The sequence below is a fragment of the Mus caroli genome, unplaced genomic scaffold (assembly GCF_978045245.1).
Source record: "Mus caroli unplaced genomic scaffold, Mus_caroli_1 scaffold_14, whole genome shotgun sequence".
NCBI classification, from domain to species: Eukaryota; Metazoa; Chordata; class Mammalia; order Rodentia; family Muridae; genus Mus; species Mus caroli.
The window spans coordinates 48,634,797-48,661,320 of NW_028227269.1; the positions used below are offsets into that span (position 1 = coordinate 48,634,797).

General features: G+C 38.1%; 1 protein-coding gene across 3 annotated transcripts in view; it reads right to left on the reverse strand.

The window, feature by feature from the left end:
- The window catches only part of Prkd1 (protein kinase D1), a 290,171-nt gene that overhangs the window by 39,304 nt on the left and 224,343 nt on the right, over positions 1 to 26,524 (reverse strand). For 2 of the 3 annotated variants that reach the window (XM_085830349.1, XM_085830347.1), the window contains 9 exons: positions 14,372 to 14,582; positions 14,142 to 14,219; positions 12,375 to 12,579; positions 10,867 to 10,990; positions 8,981 to 9,058; positions 8,088 to 8,367; positions 7,016 to 7,068; positions 4,968 to 5,040; positions 3,233 to 3,339 (listed from right to left, as the gene is read on the reverse strand). In XM_085830349.1, coding sequence (XP_085686475.1) covers positions 3,233 to 3,339; positions 4,968 to 5,040; positions 7,016 to 7,068; positions 8,088 to 8,367; positions 8,981 to 9,058; positions 10,867 to 10,990; positions 12,375 to 12,579; positions 14,142 to 14,219; positions 14,372 to 14,582 — 1,209 coding nt within the window. The remainder of the gene's footprint in view (positions 1 to 3,232; positions 3,340 to 4,967; positions 5,041 to 7,015; positions 7,069 to 8,087; positions 8,368 to 8,980; positions 9,059 to 10,866; positions 10,991 to 12,374; positions 12,580 to 14,141; positions 14,220 to 14,371; positions 14,583 to 26,524) is intronic. The other variant, XM_085830348.1, reaches the window with a different exon arrangement.

Sequence of the window (26,524 nt, forward strand, 5' to 3'; positions counted from 1 at the left end):
TCCCTTTCTTTCTTTAAAGAAAGGAAGTCTGTCACAGTAATATGTGAATAACTATAGATTCATTAGATGAAGGGAAGGGCAATATGAGAATAAGACAGCTCACCTCAGATTTCGCTGTTTGTTTTTCAAGTTAATTTGGGGTAAGGTGGCACAATGAAGTAGGGATGCTCTGAGGGAAATTGAGGCTGAAGTATTCAAGAAGCATCAGTCCTCCAGTGAAGTATCATAAGGGGATTGTGAAATGATCATAGATGGCTCTTTGAAAATAGGAGACCCTGCTCTGGGAATGAGGATCAGCTCTGTCTAAGACACTCAGATTGGAAGATGGATGAGGTTAAGAGGGCAGTTGAGGAACAGGCAGAAAGGAGAAATGGAATCTGGTAAGTACAGGGTGCAATAAGCAGGTAGATTTGTAAAGGAACAACTGATCAATTCTGTGGAAGGACTAAGCTAGCAAAGTTCAATGAAGACTGAAAAGCAGAGACTGATGGGTAGAGAAGAAATCACAGGAATAGACAAAAGGCCCATAGACTTGTCAATCCAAAGTTATACAATTTATGGACCAAAGAGTTACGAATTTTTCCCCTAAGTTCTATATATTCTACATATACTCTACTATATATATTTTATGTTTTATAATATCAAATGATTTTTCATAAGCTGTATCATTATTGGAAACTCTAGTATTATTCACTATATTTGTAAATAAAAAATATACTTCAAAAAAAAAACAGAAACCATAGCATATTAAGCACAATTACATTCATGAATATGAGCTAAAGCTTTGTATATGCTCTGATATTAGTATGCTTGCAGATAAATTTCATCTTCATTCAACAACCTTTAGAAGAAGATTTATAATTCATTAAGCATATCACAATACCTATATTTATAATTATATTTTGAATGTAAAATGTTGAATCATATAGATATATTAGTTTACTATAGTATCCTGGATAATAATAATAAACCTTCCTTCAATTCCTATTATGCTGCCATGAAAAGAAATCAAAATAACATTAATGTATCCCTTGGGAATTTTATGCAGCAACTTTAAACTCTATACTCATTAACATTTTCCCTAATAGTAATAGTAATAATAATAATAATAATAATAATGTATTTACAGGTAATGAAAACAACTTTTTACTCAAAAATAGCTTGATAGCTTAAAATTCTAATGACTGAATAGGATCAACTACACAGATATCTACACAGAAAAATATACATGGAAAATTAAGAAGAATTCTGCTTTTTCTCACACTCTACTTGCATTAACTTAAGGCTTTCTATAAATAAACTAAAATATGCTGCTTTCCAGTGTCAGAAACCAAGCTCAAGAGGAAGAGTTGGCAGAACTAACCAAGGGCTATTTTTCTCCACGCAGCACTACAATCTAGTCTCCTGTAGGCCCTGGACACTTCTGAGACTTCAGGAACAATATAAGCCAAGGCACCTTCTTCAAAAAGTGGGAGGCCACCTATTCCACATCTGGGAGTTCTTCATCTACAAAAGAATATGCCCCAGAAGATCCCATGGGAGTGGTACTGAAGAAGGAGGAGCTAGTTTGCTAAGATGTCTTTTGTTAAACTTATAGGTATTTCTTATTCCTAATGTCACAAAGTTAACACTGTGGGGTGTGTGTGTGTGTGTGTGTGTGTGTGTGTGTGTGTGTGTGTATGTCTCTGTGTGCAGGTGTATGTGCAGGTGTGCAAGCCTGTTTATATATCCATGTGTGTCTATAGATGCTATTTTTTGACATAGTCTCTTAGAGGATGGAGCTCTCTCACTTGTTAGACCAACTGGCCAGGATTATAGAAGCATGTTTCCTTTATGCCCAGGCTTTTATTCTAGGTGCCAGTGAACTGACCTTTGGTCCTCATGAATTTGTGACAAGCACTTTGCCCTATTAGCTATTTCCCTCATCTCAGCAATTAATTATTTTTTCTGATCACAGAATAGCAAGTACCAAGTCATGAATAAAAGAACCAGCTGTAACTGTAGTTGTGGGTACAGAGTCAAAGATCTTTGTGAATAGATCTTTGTGTTATATTATTGCCCCAAGGCACAAAGTAGCAATCAGAAAAATGTTATATTTCTATATAAAAAAGGCATCAATTTTTGGTTGTCCACATCTTCTTTAGTTCCCTTTCTCCCTCCCTCCCTCTCTATCAAACTCTCTCACCTCTCTTTCTTTTACTAGGTCTCCTTATGTAACCCAAGTTGGTGTCCACCTAATAATCCTACTGCCTCAGCCTAACCCACGTATTGAAATTATATGCTTACACTAACGAGCCTGGGCAAATCCAAATCTGTTACATTTACATGCAAAGTTCAATAAAAGGAATTAAATGAAATGGTAGATGCAGAACAATAAACTGCTTTGTTATTGATATATAATTGAAAATTTGAACAAAATTTTGGGTCAAAAATTAATATTAGCCGGCCATGGTGGCCTTTAATCCCAGCACTTGTGAGGCAGAGGCAGGCAGATTTCTGAGTTTGAGGCCAGCCTGGTCTACAGAGTGAGTTTCAGGATAGCCAGGGCTATACAGAGAAACCCAGTGTTGAAAAACCAAAAAAAAAATTAATATTAACTTACAAAAGTAGGACTTTTGGTATGTATATTAAAACCTGTACTTATCAAACATAAATTGAATAGACAGCATGCTAACCAGTTGGCAGATGGCTGCTTAATTTCCTTTTGATTTTCAAAAATGATTCAAACAATTATATACATTAGACACACAATAAGTCTTATAAAGTATTCTGGTGTTGTAGGGCATTGTTGTGGACGGGAGTTGTGACAGTTTTTGCATCAGAGAAAAACTCACATGAAGGGCATCAGGCAGACCTAGACAATCTATTTCTCAGATATGTATTACTTACATACCCTACTTGCCGACAGCTACAAATCCCATTCATGTAAAGGGGGAAGTGTTTATGAATGTAATGTCAGTTTGAATCTAAAACAAATTGCTTTGAGCATGTCCATCCTGTAACTATGCCTATCTAATGAATATTAATAATATGTTAAACTGTGGTACTAAGTACATTAAAAAGGACAACTTTTCTACACTCTGGAAGGTACCGTTCAGCTAAGTCTGACTCAATTTGCCTTTCCAGCTAATCTGCTCTTAATTATCTAGGCTGTAGGTATCTGGATGACTTGGGATTGTTTTACAGAAGTCAAGGCGGGGAATTCACAACTCTCAAATGAGAATCGGTTTACCTGTAAAATTGCAACCTCATTACGAAGCTGACTTTCTTGTTTTGTTGGAAATCTTAATTTGTCAATAATCTTAATAGCTACATCTCTTCCTGTTTTACGATGTTTACCTTCAAGATAAAAATGAGAAACATTAAAAGAAATTAATTAATTAGCAAATTAACAGTTGTAGTCAGTGAAAAGTGTTGGCCATATAAACTACCTTGAAATTATGTTCTATCTGCACCTTTGACTCCCATTGTCCTCTGTTCTTGCATCCTGTTCCCACTGTGTTCATTGGCCCCTTCCAGATGGCCTCCCTTCATCAGTCTACTCCCTTAGATTTATGGTCTCACTTTCTTGAACATCGGTGCTCATGGATCTTGACTCATACAGACTCTACCTCAACTCAATTACAACAGCAGCTCCTGACATAGTGAGAGCTTCTCGTAGGTCACTTCTCAGTCGCTGTGGAGACCATGCACCTCTGATACACTACCCTCATTGCCTCCCTCTCTATGTACCTATTTTTCCCGCTTCCATTCTTGCTTGTGGAGCTTCAGTCCTGTTACTCACAGTCTTTCAGGTCCTCAGTGTCCAGTGTCCAAACTCCATTATGCCTGCTGGTCTCTCATCTGTCTTAGCATCACCCCTGCCTCACCATTAGCTATGTGCTGTGACATGTATTTTCTACACTCAATCTACCATTATTTTTATCATGCAATTATTACATTGTAGAAAAATACACTAAACTTGTTTTTTCTTATTATAGGACTATATATTAAGACAGTGGTTACTACTCATGTTTTCAATGGTTAATATTCATTATGTTTTCATAAAACTGCAGGATTTTTATAAGAATGAAAATCACTTTGAAAAATGGAGAGCAATTTAAAATTTCATATTGAAAACTCTGTATTTAGAGTTTTGTAATTTTATGATAAAAATAAATACTAAGTAAAAGTGTTAGACATGATTATTTTATAAAATTAAAACTCATAAAAAGAATTTGTTAATTGCCAAAATAAGAAAAGTTACGATATCATTTTCTATAGCAGGTAAAACTTTAAAACTAAATTTTACATAATAACTTGAAAACTTTGACTGAGCTGTCTAAGATCTAAGTAAAAAAATATCAACATTGACCTTGAAAAGCTAAAACATTTAGATGCTATGAATTAGATACATGGGGAAAGTGTTAGAGTTCAAGGGTTACAGATTCACTGACAAATAGTACCTATAAGAAGCTAGTCCAAGATGGGGAGAGAAAATGGAACTTCTTTGTTTATAAGCTACAGCTTCCATGTTTCCACAATGTTTTCTCTAAATAAAAAATCAAAGCACTCCAACACTGAGTAAGATTTTCAAACACATACCAAAACAAGTTGTCAGGACTAGGAAATTCTGAAATTTTACCAGTTTTTTAAAAGAATGGCTAGGCTGTAGAGAGGGCTCAGTGATTAAGAGCACCAACTGCTCTTCAAGAGGTTCTGAGTTTGATTCCCAGCAACCACGTGGTGGCTCACAACCATCTGTAATGGAATTCCGTGCCCCTCTTCTGGTGTGTCTGAAGGCATATACATGAAATAACTAGACCTTTAAAAGAATGGCTATCTCAGAGGAAGCTTCTCTGGAGATGACTCCGAGACACAGACTCATATCATTTTTTTATTTATATTTGTCTTGATACTATAATACTTTTATACATAGGTGCTTACATTTTTAAGTTCATAAAAAAACACTTACTGAACCTACTCACCTCCATAAACAATTCCAAACTGTCCGGAACCCAGGACTTCATCAGGAAATATTTGATAGACTGTGCTGATATCCTACAGGTACATACCCCAAGAAAGACAAAGAAGAGGAGGGGAGACAAGCTTTAATCCTATTACATTTTATAATTATAATTACTATTAGCTGATTGAACAGAAATATAATTAAACATTCCAAAGCTCATTTAACACTTCTAAATGTCAGATAAAATTTCAATGGCTATAATATTCAAATTACATTCATATAATATTTTGAAAACTATTCCGCTCTTAAGTACTTTGGATATGGGGCATTTTAAGAGAAGGGAGAATCTAAAACCAATCAATGGAATTCACTATAAATATCTGAGAATGTATTCTATGTATTCTTATTTCTGCACTAGTAATTTAGAAATGTCATTAACTATCCCATGGGCCCATAAAATGTCTGTAACAATCCAGCTTCACCTTCAGGCCAGAACCATGGGGGCTACTCCTGGTTATTTCTCATTTCTACAAGAACCTAAGCTACACACAACTATTCCAGGAATCCCAGTTACTATATAAATAACCACAGTATCGCCACTTGGGAAACTGTAATCGCTGGAGAGAGAGTGAGCTAATCTGGGTTTCATATTGCAACTTTTTTACCAAAAGATTTCATGGAAACACTACAAAGCTTTTATTTTTTATTTTCCTGGTACTGTGCATCCTAATACATTTTCTGCGTATTTCAACTCTGCAAATCTTTATTTTTTTTTTAAAAAAAATCACTTTTCAGCCACATTCTCCCACAACTTTCTTTCTCTTCTCTTAGAAAGCAACTAGGAAGCTTGTACCTGTGATGCCTCTGGAGTATTCAGAAAGTGAATTCAAAACTCTCTGGCAAGGAAAATCATTAATCTAGTCCTTTTGTCCTGCAGCCAAGCTAACCAAGGGACTCTTCAGAATCTCTTTGAAAATTCATTTCAAAATTTTCAGTGGACAACCAGGATAAAGGACTCTGCGATCCCCTGGGAACTACCCAGGAAGCTTTAGAGTAACTCGCTTTCTCCAAGGTCTTCTCTGTCTACGAAAGGGCAGCAGAACCCTGCAGTCTTGAGGTCTGCATCTCAGGAGGAACAGTTCAAGCATCCATTTAACCTTCACTGTGAAGTTACCTCCCTGTAATTCACCCTTGCCTTTGTTCAGTTTAAACCAGGTCATCAAGAATTCCAGGGGCAAGAGCAGTACTGAACAGATGATATTCATGGAGGTTTTTTGGATAAACAATCTCAGATCACTGTAAGCAGGATGGTACACTGGCTTGTTTGGGTCTTAGGTAGAGAGAGCAAGCACTTGATGCTGTTGGTCACAGCACTGAGGTAGGTACTCCATCTTGAGTACTGAGATGAAATCAAGCAAACACAACCTCTTGTAAAACATGTTACGATGTCATCTATAACTTCTGAATTCTGAAAAGCCCGTGTTAGGTGGCACTGGTGATCATAGTTCCTGATTTAGGGGACGTTTTTGAGATCTATATTGTGGCATGTGTACATGACTAAGAATATTTGCAGCCCCATTCATCTATCTGCACACCTTGTTAGCAAGGAGATAAGCAATGGCATGCTAAAAAAGGTCTACAAATAAAAATATTACATTATTAATGTATCTATTTTACTGTGCAATACCAACCATTAAATTTCAATTATCAAGTCAGATCAGTGGTACTCCTAGCTGTCACTACCAAGCCTGCCTCCTTCCTGCAGTGTTCTTAGTAAACTATTTGTCCTATTTTGATCTAGAAATGAACAAACAAACAAACACACACAAAAAAACAAAAACAAAATATAAAAAAAATCCTAAGATAAATATGAAATATTGTATATCACACTACAAATGTCTATTATGACAAACAGCCCTTCGTATTATATTATGCAGTATAGAAAAATGAGTAAACAATGTATGGTAAGAAAGTAAACAAAATTGGATAAATAAAAATCTATCATGTGATACTTTCTATTTTCCAGTAATCACATTCCGAGATTTATATTAATAGGCACAGACTTACCACGTTTTCCTGAATCTGGCAATTTGAAACGGAAATGCTCACAGAAATATCTTCTGGATATGCATGTTTAAAAAACAGACAAGAAATAGTTAAAGTATATTTTAAAAGGCCCCAGTGGGCCATATTTACTATATTTACAGTAATCACAGCAATTAGATATTTCTACAAAATTTCTATTAAAATATACTAGCTCCCTTAACATTACAAACTCTGTAATTTGTTTTTAAATATATATTTGTCAGCATGGAGCTCGGGTTAAAAAAGACTTCCAATTCTGTCTTTGCCATGCAGCCATTCTGTTAGCTAAGAGACAACCAACTTTCTGGAAATTAATTGTTTCTGTTTGAATGTAGACAAATCATTAAGGACTGGGGTTTTAGGAGTTAAAGTAGAGGTCTCTGGTAAGTGCTTAGTTTACATAGAGATACATTCCTTGTTGTCAAAATAAGTTTATCCTATTAACATACTGAGAAAAAATATAATTATGACAGATAAAATATACTATAATGTTAAAACAGGTTAATCTTCAGGTTGCATGATTTTTGATAGAATTTCAGATCATAATTTCATAAAAGTACTCCTCTATTTTTTTAAGATTCACCTCAATATTTCATCTTGCTTATACTCTAGCTGAATCTATTTGACTAATGCACAGAAATTTCTTCCTGGGATAAAGAGATCAAGTAGCAACAACAGTCATATACCATGGGTAGAAAAGGAGGAGGGGATTTGTGGCAAATAGATTTTTTTTTTCATATTTGTGTCATTCCAAGTGAAGCTCAAACTGACTGAATGGTGTCTTTTAGGAACAACTGCTGTGGGCACCTGTGGTCCTGTAGTATATAGGTTATACTTGACTTTATAAAAGCTCTAATATAAAATAAGTATAACAATTTAATAAATATTTCAGTAAGCATAGCAGCTTCTCTTCATAGATTCCATGTTCTGCCACAAACTGAAGCCAGCACTGGGAGTCTTTCTTTATCATCTCTTTGGGGAAAGCAGCAGGTCTCTTACTGGACCATCAGGAGCCTGAGCACACGCCATGCCAGACTGAAGCCAATGGACTCACTGTGTGAGTTGGATCCAGAGCCAACAGTGGAGCCCTTGGGGATGACAGGCATAAGAGCATGCTGGATGGCCACCTCCCACATCCTGGCCACATCCGGACCGATGCCACTGGGAAGAACACTGTTGTTTGGTGGGGAACTTGATGGGTTGACCACGTTTTCTCCCACATAATACACTACATTCGCTGTAGTGATTTCAAAACAATGAGGATTTGCTCCAACGGGAGTTAAAGCTGAAGGTTTTGCTGGTTCTAGACATAATATTTCTGATAAAGGAATTTCCTGTGGAAGACAAAGAATGGTAAATGTAGTTAACCAAAATCATGGCAATTATTACATGAAAGCCATGCCACGTAAGAAAGGAAGTTACAAAATACAGAAAATATTTTCTAATATATATATATAACATGCATAAAATGTAATTTTTTATAACGAGGCCTTATCACACTCTCTGAAAAACTTCCTCTCTCCATCTTTCCTTTCTCTCCTCTCCTCTCCTCTCCTCTCCTCTCCTCTCCTCTCCTCTCCTCTCCTCTCCTCTCCTCTCCTCTCCTCTCCTCTCCTCTCCTCTCCTCTCCTCTCCTCTCCTCTTCCCTCCCCTCCCCTCCCCTCCCCTCCCCTCCTCTCCTCTCCTCTCCTCTCTCTTAGCTTCCCATCCGCTTCCTTCTCCAGCATCTGGCTCCTCAGAAGCCCCTGTGCCAGAAGCACGTTGTTGGCAATTGTGAGACACACAGATTAATCAAGATGCCACATCTGAACTCCTACAAAAACTGCATCCCACCAATTAAAAGGTTTCTTTTGGGAGCCCAGGAATGGTCACACTGTTGGGTATAGACCAACTTCCTGATTTCCTTAAGGAACATTATGAGGCAAAACTGAAAGAAGCCAGCCTCACCTTGTAGTACCGGCTCCCTGTGTCATTTTGGAAGAGTGTAATGCATTTGCTGTCCAATCTCCAGTAGTGCCTTTTCCGCTGAAATGGAAGTTACACAAATTTAAAAATCCGAGCGCTTTATAAAAAACAAGTGTGATGCCGGGGCCTAGCAAACACAGGAGTGGATGTTCACAGTCAGCTATTGGATGTATCACAGGGCTCCCAATGGAGAAGCTAGAGAAAGTACCCAAGGAGCTAAAGGGATCTGCAACCCTATTGTTGGAACAACATGATGTACTAACCAGAACCCTGGAGCTCTTGTCTCTAGCTGCATATGTATCGAAAGATGGCCTAGTCGGCCATCAATGGAAAGAGAGGCCCACTGGACTTGCAAACTTTATATGCCCCAATATAGGGGAATGCCAGGGCCAAAAGAATGGGAATGGGTGGGTAGGGAAGTGGGGGGCGCTATGGGGGACTTTTGGGATAGTATTGGAAATGTAATTGAGGAAAATATGTAATAAAAATATTAAAAAATAAATAAATAAATAAATAAATAAATAAATAAATAAAATAAATAAAATAATAAAAAAATAAAAAACAAGTGCAATTTCTCTGAGGGAACATGGATTTGATGATGAAACGTTTAAATTTAAAGGCATTAGTCCAAAACAACTCACAATTTAACTCAAGAAGCTATTTAATGAGCATAATGTGACATGTTTCTGTACCTACTTCTAAAACTGTGAATTATAACAGAGATACTGGGTTAGCATCCTGGGAAGTTCCTGGATTGACATTCATATGCACACAATGAAGACCAAAATATGCCCATTTTCAACATTTATTTGCTTAAAAAGCTAAAGGAGATTTTGAAGTCTACAAAACAACCCAGGGCTTAGTAGCAGCTAGAAGGTTTGTCTGTGTTAATCTTTTAGACCGGCCCTGAGGACTCAGCTAAGCATCTTCACTTCTACTCTCCATAGAACGTTGAATGCTACATCACTAAATAAGTCTCATTAGATGGAAGGTTTGCCTTAACGGTTGCAAGTTTAGACACTTATATCCAGCTGGCTCCTCAGCTCGTCACTGTGACTTAGTAACTGGGTTTTCTGATCTCTCTTGGTACATCACCTTTGCGGGGATGTGTGCATTAGCATCTTTTCAGGAGCAAAGACTCAACTTTATTTTTGGTGTCTCTCACAGCCACTCTTAGACCAAACAAACATACCTTAAATATTTTCCAACTGGTCCAAAAAGAAAGTCATAGGGTTCACTTGAGTCCTGAACTAAATTTTCTCTCCCATAAGAAGGTGTAAATAATAAATGATCAATTAAAGGTATACATGTCTCTTTATCTAAAGACACGGTGGAAATATTACTGGAGGGCAGAGATAGAAAAAGGACACTGAGAAGCTCTCAACGAATGTCAATTAAACTCTGAACCATGCCTCAAGGGTGTGCTCTTCTAGCTAGATACATAACTTTATTATTCAGCTATTTGGGTTCTACTAGTAAGAAAAGAAACACATTTCAAAGTTGTCACACACCAGGGTGGCTAAACAGTCATCAGTATTCTCTCTTGCTTCTCAAAAGGTATAGCTTCTTTTGAACCTGTAGACTACAGAGGGACACACTAAAACCATGCATCTTTTCACAGCTGTCCTTGAAATGATGTAGACATTCCAGTTGTCTGTAGTTTTTTCTTTCTTTTTTTTTTTTTTCTGTACTGGAATTGCTTTGTACAGTTTATTCTAACCCCAATACCTATTCAGCTACACCAAACATCCAGATAGCATGTGCTCTGCAGACCCTCTGCCTCTGCTGGGAGGTCTACTCCTAAGAACTCTCATATCCCACAGTCCCCCGGGGCATCTGCTTCACAGGGAGCAGTTCTGTCTCCTTACCAGTGTGTCCTTGCTGGTGTAGTGCACCATCCACCCTTCCTTCATTACAGTGCTGCTCCTCCGCTTCGTGTGCTTCACAGACTGCACTACCCTCATGAGCGGGATGTTGTTGCTCGTAGAAGGGCTGGAAAAGTCAAAATATGTTAGCAGGGAAATATTTTCACATTCAGATCTTCTTCCCACGGATAAAAGCTCATTTAAACTATTTCAAAGCACAAGTCAAAAAGAAATGCATGTCTCATTTTCAGTGAAATGTACTGTCAGAGGTTGATGGCTCAGAAAGTGAGTTTCTTGGGGGAGTGACGGGTACTTCAGATGTTCACTCTAAAACTCCCTAGGCAGAGTCAGATACAGGGAGATTTTTCTCATTGATCTTGATGGCATTCAAAGTTTTAGGAAAACAGCAGGGTTCACTGTCAGTGTTTAGAAGCCACAATATTCAAAATCAGAGGAAAGTTTGTTATATGCAATAGGCATACTAATAATTATGATTTCTATACAAACTGTGTCTGAGTGATTTCTTTAACAAATAATAAAACAAAACAAACTAGAACTTCCCAGATGAGTTTATTCCTAGTCTTTTACAGATCTTGTATTCATGGAATTACTTTCATCCTTCACTTTTATCTCTTGTCAGTGACTCTTTTTAGATCCTTCCCCCAACCCCCACTTCATCCTTCCCTCTGCTTCCCACAGATCCTCAGGTACAAAAGAACTGTATGCTTTCAAAGTCATATAACTAGTAATCTTCCCTACTAAAAGAATGTTTATTATTCCAGTAAATGGAAGACATGCAAAATATCTTTGCATGGTCAAGATTAATCTTAAAGTGTTAATGAATTTGGCAATTTGTAAATGGACAGAAAACTGTTAGTATGGTTTATAATGTCAATTAGTTAGAGTGGGAAACTTTTTCTGTAAGGGTTCAGGTCGAGAGGATCCTGGGTTTTGTAGAATTCACCATTTAACCATTGTACAATGGAAGCAGACACAGATGGCGTGAACAGGCATGGCTGCAATAAGATCCAATTACATAGCAGGAAGCAGTTCCATTTGACCTGGTGGTCATGCTGGACTGACTACTAATATGAAAAGTGAAGATCACCCAGGGCTAAAATAATAAATGTAGATAATAGGTAGAAAATTACACATATTTCTGAAATAAAATTAAGAACAATGAGGTGCACACAGACTGTGATATGTATAATAGGGATCAGTTTTAAAGTAAATGATTTCTGCTGAGGCTGACCCTTGAATATTACGTTTCCACACAATGAACTCTGAGTTAACATTAACTATTAATAGTGACCACAGCAAATATGTGTATCCTTCATGCACAAAGGAAATGGGTCAACAGATAAATAAATAATGCCAGGTCTGAAACAAGCTCTTCTCCCAGGGCAACCAAGCTCCTCATTCTGTAAGATTTCCTATACAGGCCATAGCTTTCCATGTTTCTTTTACGGACTGAAACACATAAGAGCTTGAGTCCTAGAGGGGTTTCTGACCTGATGGTTCTGTTGGAGTCCTCCTGGTCTGCATCTGGATCTTGCATCTCTGCACCATCACTCTGGCCCTCTGCCAAAGCCATCTCAGTATCTTGGACCATGGCCTCATCCATGTCATCCATGAGCCCACTGTTCCGCTCACTGTCATTGTCATCGCTCCCTTCTTCCATGACAACATCAGATTCTGCACCAGGGCTAAGTAATTCTGGAAAATTGTTGGACCCAAGAAGATAAGCCCGGACTCTTAGAGCCAGTGCTTTAGGGGAAAAGCAATCCTAACAAATCAATTATAAGTCACTCCTTGCCCCCACATACCAACTGAATCATAGTATGTGAAACTATGAAACAGTAAACACACAATTTCACAGATGGATGCTCATTTTCCATTCTCCAAGGCAAATACACACTAAAAATGAAGACACTCTAAAATGAATCCCAGGAAAACAGTTCTGGGAGGCCCTGACCAGACAAGTGAATTGAAAACTAAAATATTTCATGGGACAGGCCTCCTACAGAAAAAAAGACATGTAAATGGGTGTGGGCATCATGAGAAAAGGGGGTCACCTGTAATTACTATTGCAGTTAACTTTTAAATCATAGATCTCAATATATTAAACTGCCCTCATGAGCTCTAGTTTTTATTTTGCTTATTTTAAAATAAGAAAAATAGATCAATCAGAGACTGTGAGCCTCTAAGTCTGGGAAGTTCCCATTTTTACCACATTGCACTGACTACATGGGAAAATGCAATCTTCAAGTTATCAATATCACAAACTTCTCCATGTCCCCTGGGTTCTAGTTATCAGGTCCAATTGACATTCCCTGGGATTGAAAAAGAGTCAATATCACAAGCTTCAGAAAGTGGGAAAATCGCCAAGCTTTCAATTTTCTCACTTAACTTTGGACCTCTATGCTAGAAATCTGTATGCAGAAGAACATTTTTCTGGAAAGTTCCCCTTCCTGCTTTTGCCCCTTCTATGCCTATTTCTTTGAAAATACACACAACACTGTATTGTTTAGCTTTTCATAATACAAATGTCTGTTTATCTCCTTGAGTTTCTATAACCAGAGGATCTAGAATTCTCTTGGTATGAAGACTGAAGCTACACAATTCACACTCTATGGAGAAAGATAGCCTAGGTCCTAAGTCACAGATGAAAGGTGACAGCGTGTAGGACACTACCTAGGGAGGGGTGTGTGTGTACCAATGCAAATTCATGTTGTTGAATTATTCTCAAGAAAACATTCCAAATACAAGAAGAAACACTTTCTGCTGGTTGGCCAGATTAAGATCTTTGTGTTTTAGACTCAGGTCCACACCCATGTATACGAAGTAGCCTACAGAGGCTAGACATCTGTAGTTGTTTGCCTCTAGACCAGTCTGTTATCTTGCCCTTTATCACCAGGTAGGGACAGAAGTTAACTTATGCCTCAGTGCTTCAAGGAAGCAGGGCTGAGAAACTGCATGGGAACACTAGTTTGTAAGTATTCCAAGAGGGAATTTCTGAACAAACTAGGCTTAAGGAGTGTAATAAGGAGGGTAGGCAGTGCAAGTTTTCAATATGAGCTGTGTACTGTGTGAAGATTTATTACTTATTATTATTATTATATCAAAAACCCAGTGATCTGGAGTGAGCCACTGCTTATTTGGAGCTGAGTTACAAATTTCTCAACTGAAAAATAAAAGAGCAAAGCCCTGATAAATCATAATTACCACCTTCTGTGACCGGCATGCAACATAACAGACGGCGATGACTTCTTCCCTACCTCCATTGATGGTCACTTCACCCAAGCAGTTGTTTGGTACTTTGGGTGCGCAGCGTTTGTGACAGTTGAATCTGCAATCTAATCATGATGATTTTAAGATGAAACAAACAGACAAAAAAAAAAAAATCATCAGACAGAGAAAATGTAGCAACATAAAATTATAGCAACTTCCGTTCATTCGTGGCTTCGCGTGGCAGGCGGCCAGTGCCTGGTGCCCGAGTGGCCCTCACCTTTGCACTGCAGGCCCTGCCGGAAGAGGCCCTTGAGGAGCTTCTTACAGAACTGGCAGACCGTGGGCCGTGTGTAGGAGTGGATGACAAAGGTGTGTGGCACCTTCACCTTAGACATTAGGAGCTTGTCGAGCTGAATCGGCCGTCCGATGTATGACTGCGAATTTGACCTCTTCTCACGGCCGATAAATGACTCAGATGGAGACTTTTGCTGTTGTGAGAAACCATAAAGGGTGATGACGTGTCATACACTTGATTGCGATTTAACTCTATTTTTAAGTTTCATTTTGTTTTGCTGCTGAATTCAGTGATTTGATCGCCAACAGGAGGCAATCTGAAAGGAGATTTCCATTGATTAATGTAGCTTACTCCCACTTCTCTCATATTTGAGTTACTCTGTCTATAATCTGAACCAAGAGACTGGAGACCCAAATATATGAACCTGATTTCTCGGACTTTTAAACCATTTCTCTTCTTTTCTTTTTCTCTTTAAAGTATTAATTACAGTTACTTTTAACATAGAAATACAAAACTGAAAGAAAATAAATAATGATCCTTAAGCCCACTTCTGTCTTCTTACAGGAATTTTCTAGATCACCATATTCCCATGGAGAGAGGTGCCATTGGCTCACAGTGGTAGAGATGGAAATTCTATCTCTAGACAGTACTCGTTCTGAAAGTCACCTCCAGTTTCTTTGGGTTTCCTTGAGGGAAAAATTAATGTGATTTTAAATAATTTCTCAATTATATCAAAAGAGAAAGAGCTTAAGTGAGGTAACCCTTCTTAGAATTAAGAAACATAGCAACTAATGGGCTTCATGAGAACCATAAAGACTAGTATATGTGGTAATAATAATACTGCTGTGCTTACTGTCTATCATTCGGGAACTATTTAATAAATCTAGTATATAGATTTTAAAACTGCATTAACTGAAATTAAATATTACTTCAATACCTTTGAACAATTTCATGATTATATACTTGGGAATATTAGAATACATTTATTTGGAATAGGAGATGAACAGAAGTACGTGTTAGTAGCCATTGTAATTGTATAGTTAATTAGCTAAACTCCTACTCTACATGAATAAGTGTTAGCTGCCTTAAAAGACAGCCTTCGTTATGAGAAGTTCACATACCAAAGCTCACACACTTTAAATAATTTTTTACATTAAATTCTAACAAAGACGGGAGCCAAAATATTGTATTTATTTGCTGTAAGAATCCTGTCTTTTTATCTTGTCATGCCAATTTGAAAATTGGAACAACTATTGACAAGTTAAAAATTAAATCCCACTTTCATAAAATCTCCATCCATTTTAGTCTCTGGTTAACCAAAATCCAGAACCACTTATTACTCAGTAGGGAGATGAATTTGAGACACACCAGCTGCAGCAAAGTGAAATGTGCCATAAGGGTTCTGCTTGGAATGTTATGCCCATGGCTACATCCCTAATTAGAATTCAATGATAGAAAAATGAATACATCCTGGTGGCATAGAAAGGTCTTCGAGGCCATCTCTGACCCAGTGACTCCATTGACCCATAGGATCTCTATCAAGAACACAGTGTGACCACACTCGGCTGGGACTCAGGTGGGACTTCCATTCTCCGTTCTTTCTTTAATTCTAATCTTATCAGACGCCCTCTTAGTCTTGCTGGAGCTTATATGCTTAAGCCCCCAGAGCACCCACATCACCTAGAGTCTCAGTCTCTTGATGCAGACCCTGAATCCCATTAGCTCTTCCTGGTGGCACCATTCAGTCTTTCTGTCTGGCCCCATCTCTACTAGTCTGTGAGTATGCTCATGCAGAGTGGCCCTCAGCTAGAAACCACACAACTACCGCACACGGTTGTGACTTAGAAACCTGACAGGCACCACACTTAGTTAGGACCTATTGTGGACAAAAGCAACAAAGAACAGAGGGCCCATCCAACAAAGACAAAATATTTACACACAAAAAAATTCAAATATCCTATCTCCAGACCCTTAGACACTAGTAAAAAACACAAACACGTAAACAACCCAGAAAAAGTGCTCCTTCTAGAAGCCAGCAACCCAGTTAAGTGAGGTCTGCAGAAAGCAATTTGGCTGAAACACAAGACAAGGACTTCAAAATGGTAATTAGGAACATGTTCAAGGACCCTAAAGCGGATATGAATAAACAATAAACACTGTGACAACACAAATAGTTGAAATAAAATAATGCAAAATAATTCAAAGGATGAAAGTAGAAAACACAAGTTGAAATAAAAATGGAAATGAAACACAGGATATCAAAATAGACCTCCGAGATAAGTCTCATGCACCGAGTCTAAGACATGGAAGAAAGAATTGTAGATCTTGAGGACAAGGTAGAAGAAATGCTCAGTCAAAAAAAAAATTAAACATAAAAAAAAAGTAAGAGACTACAGGGATATAACATCCAGAAAAATGTGGGACACTACGAAAAGACCAGATCTATGACATATAGGGATACAGAAGAAACTTTTAAGAAAACCATAGAAGAAATTTCTCCAATTTAAAGAAAGAGACTCCCATCAAGGTACAACAGGCACTCTGATGAACAAATACACAGGACAAGAATAACACTAAAATGTACAGAACAAACCATGCATATTAAAAGCTGCAAGGGAAAAAATCAAGACCCAAATAAATACATGGTCATTAGAACGCCTGGATTTTCAGTAGACATAATGAAACCCAGAAGGATCCTGGACAAACATACTACAACCTCTAAGAGACCATAGATGACAGCCTAGGATTCTAGAAAGAGTAAAGCTATCAATCACAATTGACAGAGCAAGGAAAATATCTCATGACAAAAGAATCTGAAGCAATTTCTGTCCATCAATCTATGGAAAGTACAGAAAGCACTAGAAGTAAAACTTCGGTCTGAATGTAAGGCTAACTACATCATAAAGACAGAACAGTTAGTTAAGAGAGGACAAGGGTCTTCCATAAAACAATAACAAAATAACAGAAATCAGTAAGCACTTCTCATAAGTACTCTCAATACAAATGACCTTGATTCCTCCAATAAAAAGAAATAGACTGACAGATTGACTTATAAAACAAGATTAATCTTTCTGGTGCAGCAAAGAAACATACCTTACCATGAAGGACGGTAAGCACTTCAGAGTAAAAAGATAGAAGCAACAAATGTACCAAAGAAGTAAGCAGGCTGAGTTATTTTAATACCTGAGCAAAAAACTTCAATAAAAAACTAATCAGAAGATGTGGGAACTGACAATAGATAGTCATTAAAAAGGAAGCATACCAAGAGGGCATTGCATTTCCAAGCATGTATGTACCAAACAAAAGATCACCCAAGTTCATAAAAGAAAAATTACTACAGCTAAAAATTACATATTGATACCAACATGGTGATAGTAGATACCTTTAATACCCAACTTTCACCAATAGATAGGTCATCCAAACTAAAACTAAACACAGAAACAATGGAGTTCTATTCAAAGTCAAATGTGCCTAACAGCCATCTACATAAACACTAAAGAATATAGCTTCTTCAGGAAGACCAAAGTGTGGATACTTTGTTCCTCTTTAGAATGGGGAACAAAATATCCATGGAAGGAGTTACAGAGACAAAGTTTGGAGCTGAGACAGAAGGAAGGACCATCCAGAGACTGCCCCACCCCGGGATCCATACCATAGTCAGTCACCAAACTCAGACACTATTGCATATGTCAGCAAGATTTTGCTGACAGGACCCTGATATAGCTGTCTCTTGTGAGGCTATGCCAGTGCCTGGCAAATATAGAAGTGAATGCTCATAGTCATCTATTGGATGGAACACAGGGCCCCCAATGGAGGAGCTAGAGAAAGTACCCAAGGAGCTGAAGGGGTCTGTAACCCTATAGAAGGAACAGCAATATGAATTAACCAGTACAGCCTGAGCTCCTGTCTCTAGATGCATATGTATCAGAAGATGGCCTAGTCAGCCATCATTGGGAAGAGAGGCCCATTGGTCTTGCAAACTTTATATGCTCCAGTACAGGGGAACGCCAGGGCCAAAAAGTGAGAGTGGGTGGGTAGGGGGGTGGGGGAGAGGGTATGGGGGACTTTTGGGATAGCATTGGAAATGTAAATGAGGAAAATACCAAATTTAAAAAAAAGAGTTGTTTTTGTCTAAGGATGTGCTCAATTTGGGAGAATGTCTCTTGAGCTGCCAAGAAGAAGGTATATTCTTTTTTTGTTGTTTATTTGTTTTTTTAAACAATTTTTTATTATTTTCTTCATTTATATTTCATAGAATTGAAGACCCAGAGATGAACCCAGATACCTATGGTCACTTGGTCTTTGACAAGGCAGCTAAAACCATCCAGTGGAAGAAAGACAGCATTTTCAACAAATGGTGCTGGCACAACTGGTGGTTATCATGTAGAAGAATGCGATTGATCCATTCCTATCTCCTTGTACTAAGGTCAAATCTAAGTGGATCAAGGAGCTCCACATAAAACCAGAGACTCTGAAACTTATAGAGGATAAAGTGGGAAAAAGCCTCGAAGATATTGGCACAGGGGAAAAATTCCTGAATAGAACAGCAACGGCTAGTGCTGTAAGATCGAGAATTGACAAATGGGACCTCATGAAACTGCAAAGGTTCTGTAAGACAAAAGACACCGTCAATAAGACAAAAAGGCCACCAACAGATTGGGAAAGGATCTTTACCTATCCTAAATCAGATAGAGGACTAATATCCAATATATATAAAGAAGTCAAGAAGGTGGACTCCAGAAAATCAAATAACCCCATTAAAAAATGGGGCTCAGAGCTAAACAAAGAATTCTCACCTGAGGAATACCGAATGGCTGAGAAACACCTGAAAAAATGTTCAGCATCCTTAATCATCCGTGAAATGCAAATCAAAACAACCCTGAGATTCCATCTCACACCAGTCAGAATGGCTAAGATCAAAAATTCAGGTGACAGCAGATGCTGGCCAGGATGTGGAGAAAGAGGAACACTCCTCCACTGTTGGTGTGATTGCAAGGCTTGTACAACTACTCTGGAAATCAGTCTGGTGGTTTCTCAGAAAATTGGACATGGTACTACCAGAGGATCCTGCAATACCTCTCCTGGGCATATATCCAGAAGATGTTCCAACTAGTAAGAAAGAAACATGCTCCACTATGTTCATAGCAGCCTTATTTATAATAGCCAGAAGCTGGAAAGAACGCAGATGCCCCTCAACAGAGGAATGGATACAAAAAATGTGGTACATTTTCACAATGGAGTACTAATCAGCTATGAAAAAGAATGAATTTATGAAATTCCTAGGCAAATGGTTGGACCTGGAGGGCATTATCCTGAGTGAGGTAACCCAATCACAAAAGAACTCAAATGATATGTACTCCCTGATAAGTGGATATTAGCCCAGAAATTTAGAATACCCAAGATATAAGTTACAATTTGCAAAACACATGAAACTCAAGAAGAAGGAAGACCAAAGTGTGGACACTTTGCCCCTTCTTAGAATTTGAAACAAAACACCCATGGAAGGAGTTATAGAGACAAAGTTTGGAGCTGAGACAAAAGGATGGACCATCTACAGACTGCCATATCCAAGGATCCATCCCATAATCAGCCTCCAAACGCTGACACCATTGCATACACTAGCAAGATTGTGCTGATAGGACCCTGATATAGCTGTCTGTAGTGAGACTACACCAGGGCCTAGCAAACACAGAAGTGGATGCTCACAGTCAGCTATTGGATGGATCACAGGGCCCCCAATGGAGGAGCTAGAGAAAACACCCAAGGAGCTAAAGGGATCTGCAATCCTATAGGTGGAACAACATTATGAACTAACCAGTACCCTGGAGCTCTTGACTCTAGCTGCATATGCATCAAAGGATGGCCTAGTCGGCCATTACTGGAAAGAGAGGCCCATTGGATTTGCAAACTTTATATACCCCAGTACAGGGGAACGCCAGGGCCAAAAAGTGGGAGTGGGTGGGTAGGGAAGTGAGGGGAAGGGTATGGGGGACTTTTGGGATAGCATTGGAAATGTAAATGAGGAAAATACCTAATAAAATATTAAAAAAAAAGAGTAGAAAGGATAAAGTAACTTTTAAAAGCAGAAAGAAAAATATATATTAGTAAAATTAGAGGTAAAAATGGAGCCATTGCAATAGACTCTGAGGAAACTCACAGTTATGAGGACATACTATAAAAATCTATATTGTACTAAGCTGGAAAACCTAAGAGAAATACATTACTTTTTTGATACATACCACTTACCAAAGTTAACTCAAGATGCATTACAGAATGTAAACAGACTTATAACGACTAGTGATATAGAGACAGCTATTAAAAGCCAAAAAGAAATGGGCCAGGGTCTGATGGCGTTAGCTCAGAAAGAATGTTAATAATACATACTGCATGAAAAAATTAAAGCAAAAATCAAAACATAAAACTATAATGGTTAGCTACTCTGGTAATTCTTTGTTCAGACCTTGAGGGAGCTAATAAAAATAGGCTAACAGCTTATGAAACAAGAATCAATATCAACTAACCAGAGTTACAGAGACAAAGTTTGGAGCTACGACAAAAGGATGGACTACCCACCCAGGGATCCATCCCATAATCAGCCACCAAACCCAGACTCTATTGCATATGCCAGAAAGATTTTGATGAAGGGACCCTGGTATAGCTGTCTGGTATGCTCACAGTCATCTATAGGATGGAACACAGGGCCCACAATATAGGAGCTAGAGAAAGTACCCAAGAGCTGAAGGGGTCTGCAACCCTATAGGTGGAGCAACAATATGAACTAAACAGTACCCCCAGAGCTCATGTCTCTAGCTGCATCTGGAGCAGAAGATGGCCTAATTGGCCATCACTGGGAAGAGAGGCCCCTTGGTATTGCAAACTTTATATACCTCAGTACAGGGGAATGCAAGGGCCAAGAAGCAGGAGTAGGTGGTTGGGGAGCTGGGTGGGGGAAGTGTATAGGGAACTTTCAGGATAGCATTTGAAATTTGAAATGTATATAAGAAAATGTCTAATAAAAATATTTAAAAAAGAATCACAAATATATTAAAGCAATGCCATCAATGCTACTGAAGGATAATTAACTCTGCAGGATTAGATCATTGTTCAGTGTGTTTAGACTGTCGTCACTGGGCCAGTTTCAAGACTCCAATACAACAAAAGTGATAATTTTTCCATAGTTGGAGAGTTAAAGAACAGAAAAAAACGTTTAGCTACTGTCCTTACCTCCTTAGCAGACTTTATTCTCCAATGTGGAAAATTCTATAAAGTTCTGGCCAAATCACATTCTGTTTACTATCCTTAATTTAGGATTTCTAATTCTGAGCTGTGTTTTGACACAAAGCTATTCCAATATCATGGGTCCACCTCATATGAAAGAACAAGAAGGAATGTGACAAATAGGTGTTTCCAGCTTACCCACATCGATTTTCTCCTCATAACTGCAGGAACCTAGATTATTCTTAAGTAGTCATCCAATTTATCCCTTTGAAAACAGACTCACTTAATAAATTTGAATAAAAAAAATTATAATTTTTGAGAACTGAGATTGACTGCCACTCTGTCCCAAAGACTGCTCTACAGTGGTGGGATTCACTGGGCCACATGACACAACAGGGCAGGGACAGCCAAGACACAAAATGTTCAGTCAGAGACTGACCTTAATAGCTGTAAGAAAGTGGGGTTCCTGGACAGTCATAGTATGTGAAATTTTAAAATCAAGTGGTATCTCACATAGATGCATCTATTGTTATCTTTTTTCAGTCTCAAATATAATTAATAATATCAAATAGGACTTATAATTCTAAATGAAAAAGCAATTCTCGCAGTCTTGAAATGGAATACATATACATGGTACCTGATGCAGAAATTGATATGATGGTGGTAGGGGGTTGTCACTCTCAATTTTATCAGATGACTGGTACCTTAGTAAAAAAGACAATTGAACATCTGTATGAAGGTTGGTTTACAGTACTGAATTCTGTTTCTGGAACCATATATACATAGACTGTGTGAGGTGTCAGAAGGAAATTATGAGTCCAACTAAAAGAGAGAAAACTGGGTTACTACCAGTTGATGTCCTAAGAGCTCATACAGGGCTTTACGAATGTAAACTACATAACAGCAGCAGATCAAAACTTGGGAGCTCATAGAACAAGGCACACACACTTTGTGGACCAGACAAGTGTCCAAGAAATAGAATCTCAGAATTCCCATCAGTAGTCCCTGTTAAAAATATTTATGATCATGGGAACAGAACCCTGAAATCAAACCTTTAAACAAGGTATGGTTGCCCGAGGCTGCAATTCCTCCATTAGAAATCTAAGGCAGTGGGATTGCCAAGTTCCAGGCTTGGGCTAACTGGTAAGATTCTATTTTAAGAAAATCAAACAAATAAAGGAAAACCTGCAAAATTTCAAAAGTTGTGAAATCTGTTAATTGCAAGGCACTTACGGGAACTTCTATAGGAAGCTGGCAAGAGCCTGGTGCTGTGGTTTATGTGTTAGATACAGAGCATCGTCTCCTTTCTTCCTTAAATTGCTTTGTTTTCTTTTATCACTAGCACATTTAATTGTAGTGGATTTAATACATTACACTACTCTAGATTCTCATATTACATCTTTCCCTAAAAATCACTCTCATACAGAGCAAATCCTTGCATACCCAACAACAGAAAGGAGGGTGTTTTTCTGAGTTTATCCAGCTGGTGGATTTGCATTGTTGCTTACAGCCTAGCCTGGTTTCATGTATTTGGTAAACCTGGACATTCTGTACTGGATTGCTTTTTCATGGAACAGGAGAAATGTTGACAGGCTCTGTAAACAAAACAGCTGAATGATTTTTTTTTTAATTCTGTTTCATTAATATGTTCAGAGCAAAACCTGGTCCAAATTTCAAGAACTGATTTAAATTACCTTCTCTATAATTACCAGAAGCACATGCAGAAGAATGCACTTCAAAAATTTACATTTTATATTAGCCCTAGGTCCTATGAATGAAATTCCAGGGGTCAAATTTATATCAGGATCAATATGCTCATACAATAAGGTTTGGGGTAGATGCATGCAATTATTTTATTTGGCAAACTAGACAATGAAGTGTTTACACAAAGTGCGACTTCCTTTCTCTGTGTATAGGGAGAATATATCAGAACCGAACAATGATGGAAACCATTTTAAATCCAGAAATAAGGACTAAATACATGCAATATTATAGAGGTCATTTTTTTTTAAAAGAAGTTCATCTTTCTGAAATAAAACTCTCACTAACAGTATTTTGCATACAATGACTACCCTCTAGAGAAACCTCTGCATTGGCAGCCATCTTAGAAAGACAGCATACTTTGCTTCTATGAGGAAGGATTAGGATTTGCTTTTAACTCAATACCCTACATTAATGACTTAGCAAGATGGGCACTATCCTGGTAAGTAATGCTCTGATTACATCATGGGACTTCAAGTGCCAGTTTGTCTTTAAATATTGAACAGGATTCAAGCATTTCTCCCAAACAGCATATTCACTTTGAAATGAAATCTCCATTAGTTCCCTGGGAAGCAGGGTAGAAATCTTCCCTCTCCTTGTGGTTTGTTCATTGCTACCCATGTAAACATCAAATGCAAGCCTTCCTGAGAGATAAGTCTTACAGAAAAACATGATTCAAACAAAGCCTTACAGCACTCAAACTACGTTCTGCTTATTAAATAATATTCAATCCACATGGCCACTTGTGCCTAGACTTTGGAGAAAACTTTCAAGTTAAAGAGAAATAGAAAAATGGAGAATAGCATACAATGTAGACATTTCTTTGTTGATCTGTCCCAACTGATAAATTTAAAGCCCCCAAGAAGAGGGAAGACTCGTCATTATATGTGTCTTCTACAGTTGTAAAGAAGCAATGGTGTTCATATCTAATATATAGAAAGAACTTAAAAACTAACAAAACAAAACAATCTTAAGAAAATAAATAACTCAATTAAGAAATAGTGAACACAGCTCCTGAGAGTTTTCAAAAGATGACCCACAGATGGCTGGGAAACACTTAAAGAACTCTGAGAAGCTCTACCAGATGCTGATATTCATAGGCAAGCATTGGATAGAGGTCAGGGACCCCTATTGAAGAGTAAGAGGAAGGATTGAAGGAACTGAAGAGGATGGCAACCCCACAGGAAGACCAACAGTATCAACTAACCTGGATCCATGGGAGCTCCCAGAGACTGAGCCACCAACCAAAGAGCATACATGGGCTGGTCTAAGGCCCCAGGCACAAATGTAGCAGAGGACTGCCTTTCCTGTTCTCAGTGGGAGAGGAGGTGCCTAATCCTGTAGAGATTTGATGCCCCAGGGAGGAAGGATGCCTGAAGGGAGGTACCTCTCAGAGGCAAAGGAGAAGAGGGATGGGGGAAGAACTCTGGGAGGGGGATAGGGAGGCAACATTTAGGATGCAAATAAAAAACAAAGAAATGCTCACTATCTTTAGCTATCAGGGAGATCTGAACCAAAATTTCTTCGAGATTTCAGATTATACCATCATAATGGCCAGTATCAATAATAGCAGCTCATGATGGCAAGGGTGTGGGCTAAGGGGAACACTCAGCTATTGCTGGTGGGAATATAAACCTGTCCCAAGCCACCATGGAAATCAGTGTGATGGTTCCACAAGAATCTGGGAATAGATCTCCCTCAAGATACAGTGATACCCATGCCGTGCACATACCCTAAGGTCTATACATTTTATTATAGAGACATTTGATCATTTATGTTCATTTCTGCTCTATTAATAATGGCCAGAACTTTGAAACAGCCAGAACATCCATCACCAGATGAATAGACAATACTCAACGGGATGTTATTATGCTGTTAAAAATAAAAACAACACTCCATATGTGTGTTTGCATGTGTGCAAGTGCTCACTGTGTTGCCTTTATAATTCTACTTTGTTTGCTTATTTTTTTTTCCCTTGCCTGTTTGTTTATCAAAGAAAACAAGAAAGAATGAATGGAGTTGGAAGGGTGGGGAGGTAGAGTGGATCTTTGAGAAGCTGGAGAAGAGAAAACTGGGATCAGCATATATTTTATGAAAAATATTTTTAATAAAAAACAAGTATCAGGAAAGCAATACACACTTCTTCTACAAGTAAAAATATGGTTTCAAGAAGTATGTCCATGAGAACAATGAGTGAGATACTTCAAGAGATGCTCAAACACAGGCTTTAATATCTTATTTAACGTTACACAAAGATTGTCTTTGACACAGTCATTTTGTTATTATAGTGACATAACATATGTCTATGCCAATTCCCACATGAACGTTACATCAGGAATTAAAAACATAATTTTGATATTTTATTTTTATTTTATGTGTATGGGTGTTTTGCTGACAGGTATATCTGTGGACCGATTTTATACAGTGCCCCACGAGACCAGAAGACGGCAGTAAATCTTTTGGCCCTGGATGACTGTGAGCTGGAAACTGAACCGAGGTCTTAACTGCTGAGCCATCTCTAAAGCACAACACTGGCAATGTAACACAAACCATTTCAATGAGGAAAATCCACCAACCAAATGGATACCACAAATATGCAAAGCTTTAGAAAAACAGTCTCCTGAATATGCCTCCTGCACGTAAAATCTAAACAAGGTTAGATTTCCAGGTTTAATAATGAGTATATAAACGTACACCCAACTCTATGATTCATACTTGATTCTGTGCAGTGCTCTGCTCTAGTGGAAGAAGAGAACAAGATTAAATACTCACAGGCAGTTAGTAATAAGGTACAGGGCCTGCATGACAAAGATGCAATAGTGGAAGATGGAGACTGCAGTGAACTGGAGACAAGAGTATCAGTGCAAAAGGAGGGCCACTGCGCAAATATTGCCTTTCCTTCCTTTCCTTTCCTTTCCTTTCCTTTCCTTTCCTTTCCTTTCCTTTCCTTTCCTTTCCTTTCTTCTTTCTTTCCTTCCTTCCTGTATATGACTTTTAAACTTATTTTCTTTTTTAAAAAATGTATATGGTTGTGAACTTGTTTGACTGCAAGTTTATCATGTGCATGTATGTATGTATGTATGTATGCATGAATGCAAGCATGAATTCAGGTGCCCACAGAGATCATAGGAGAACATAGGAGAGTATTGGACTATT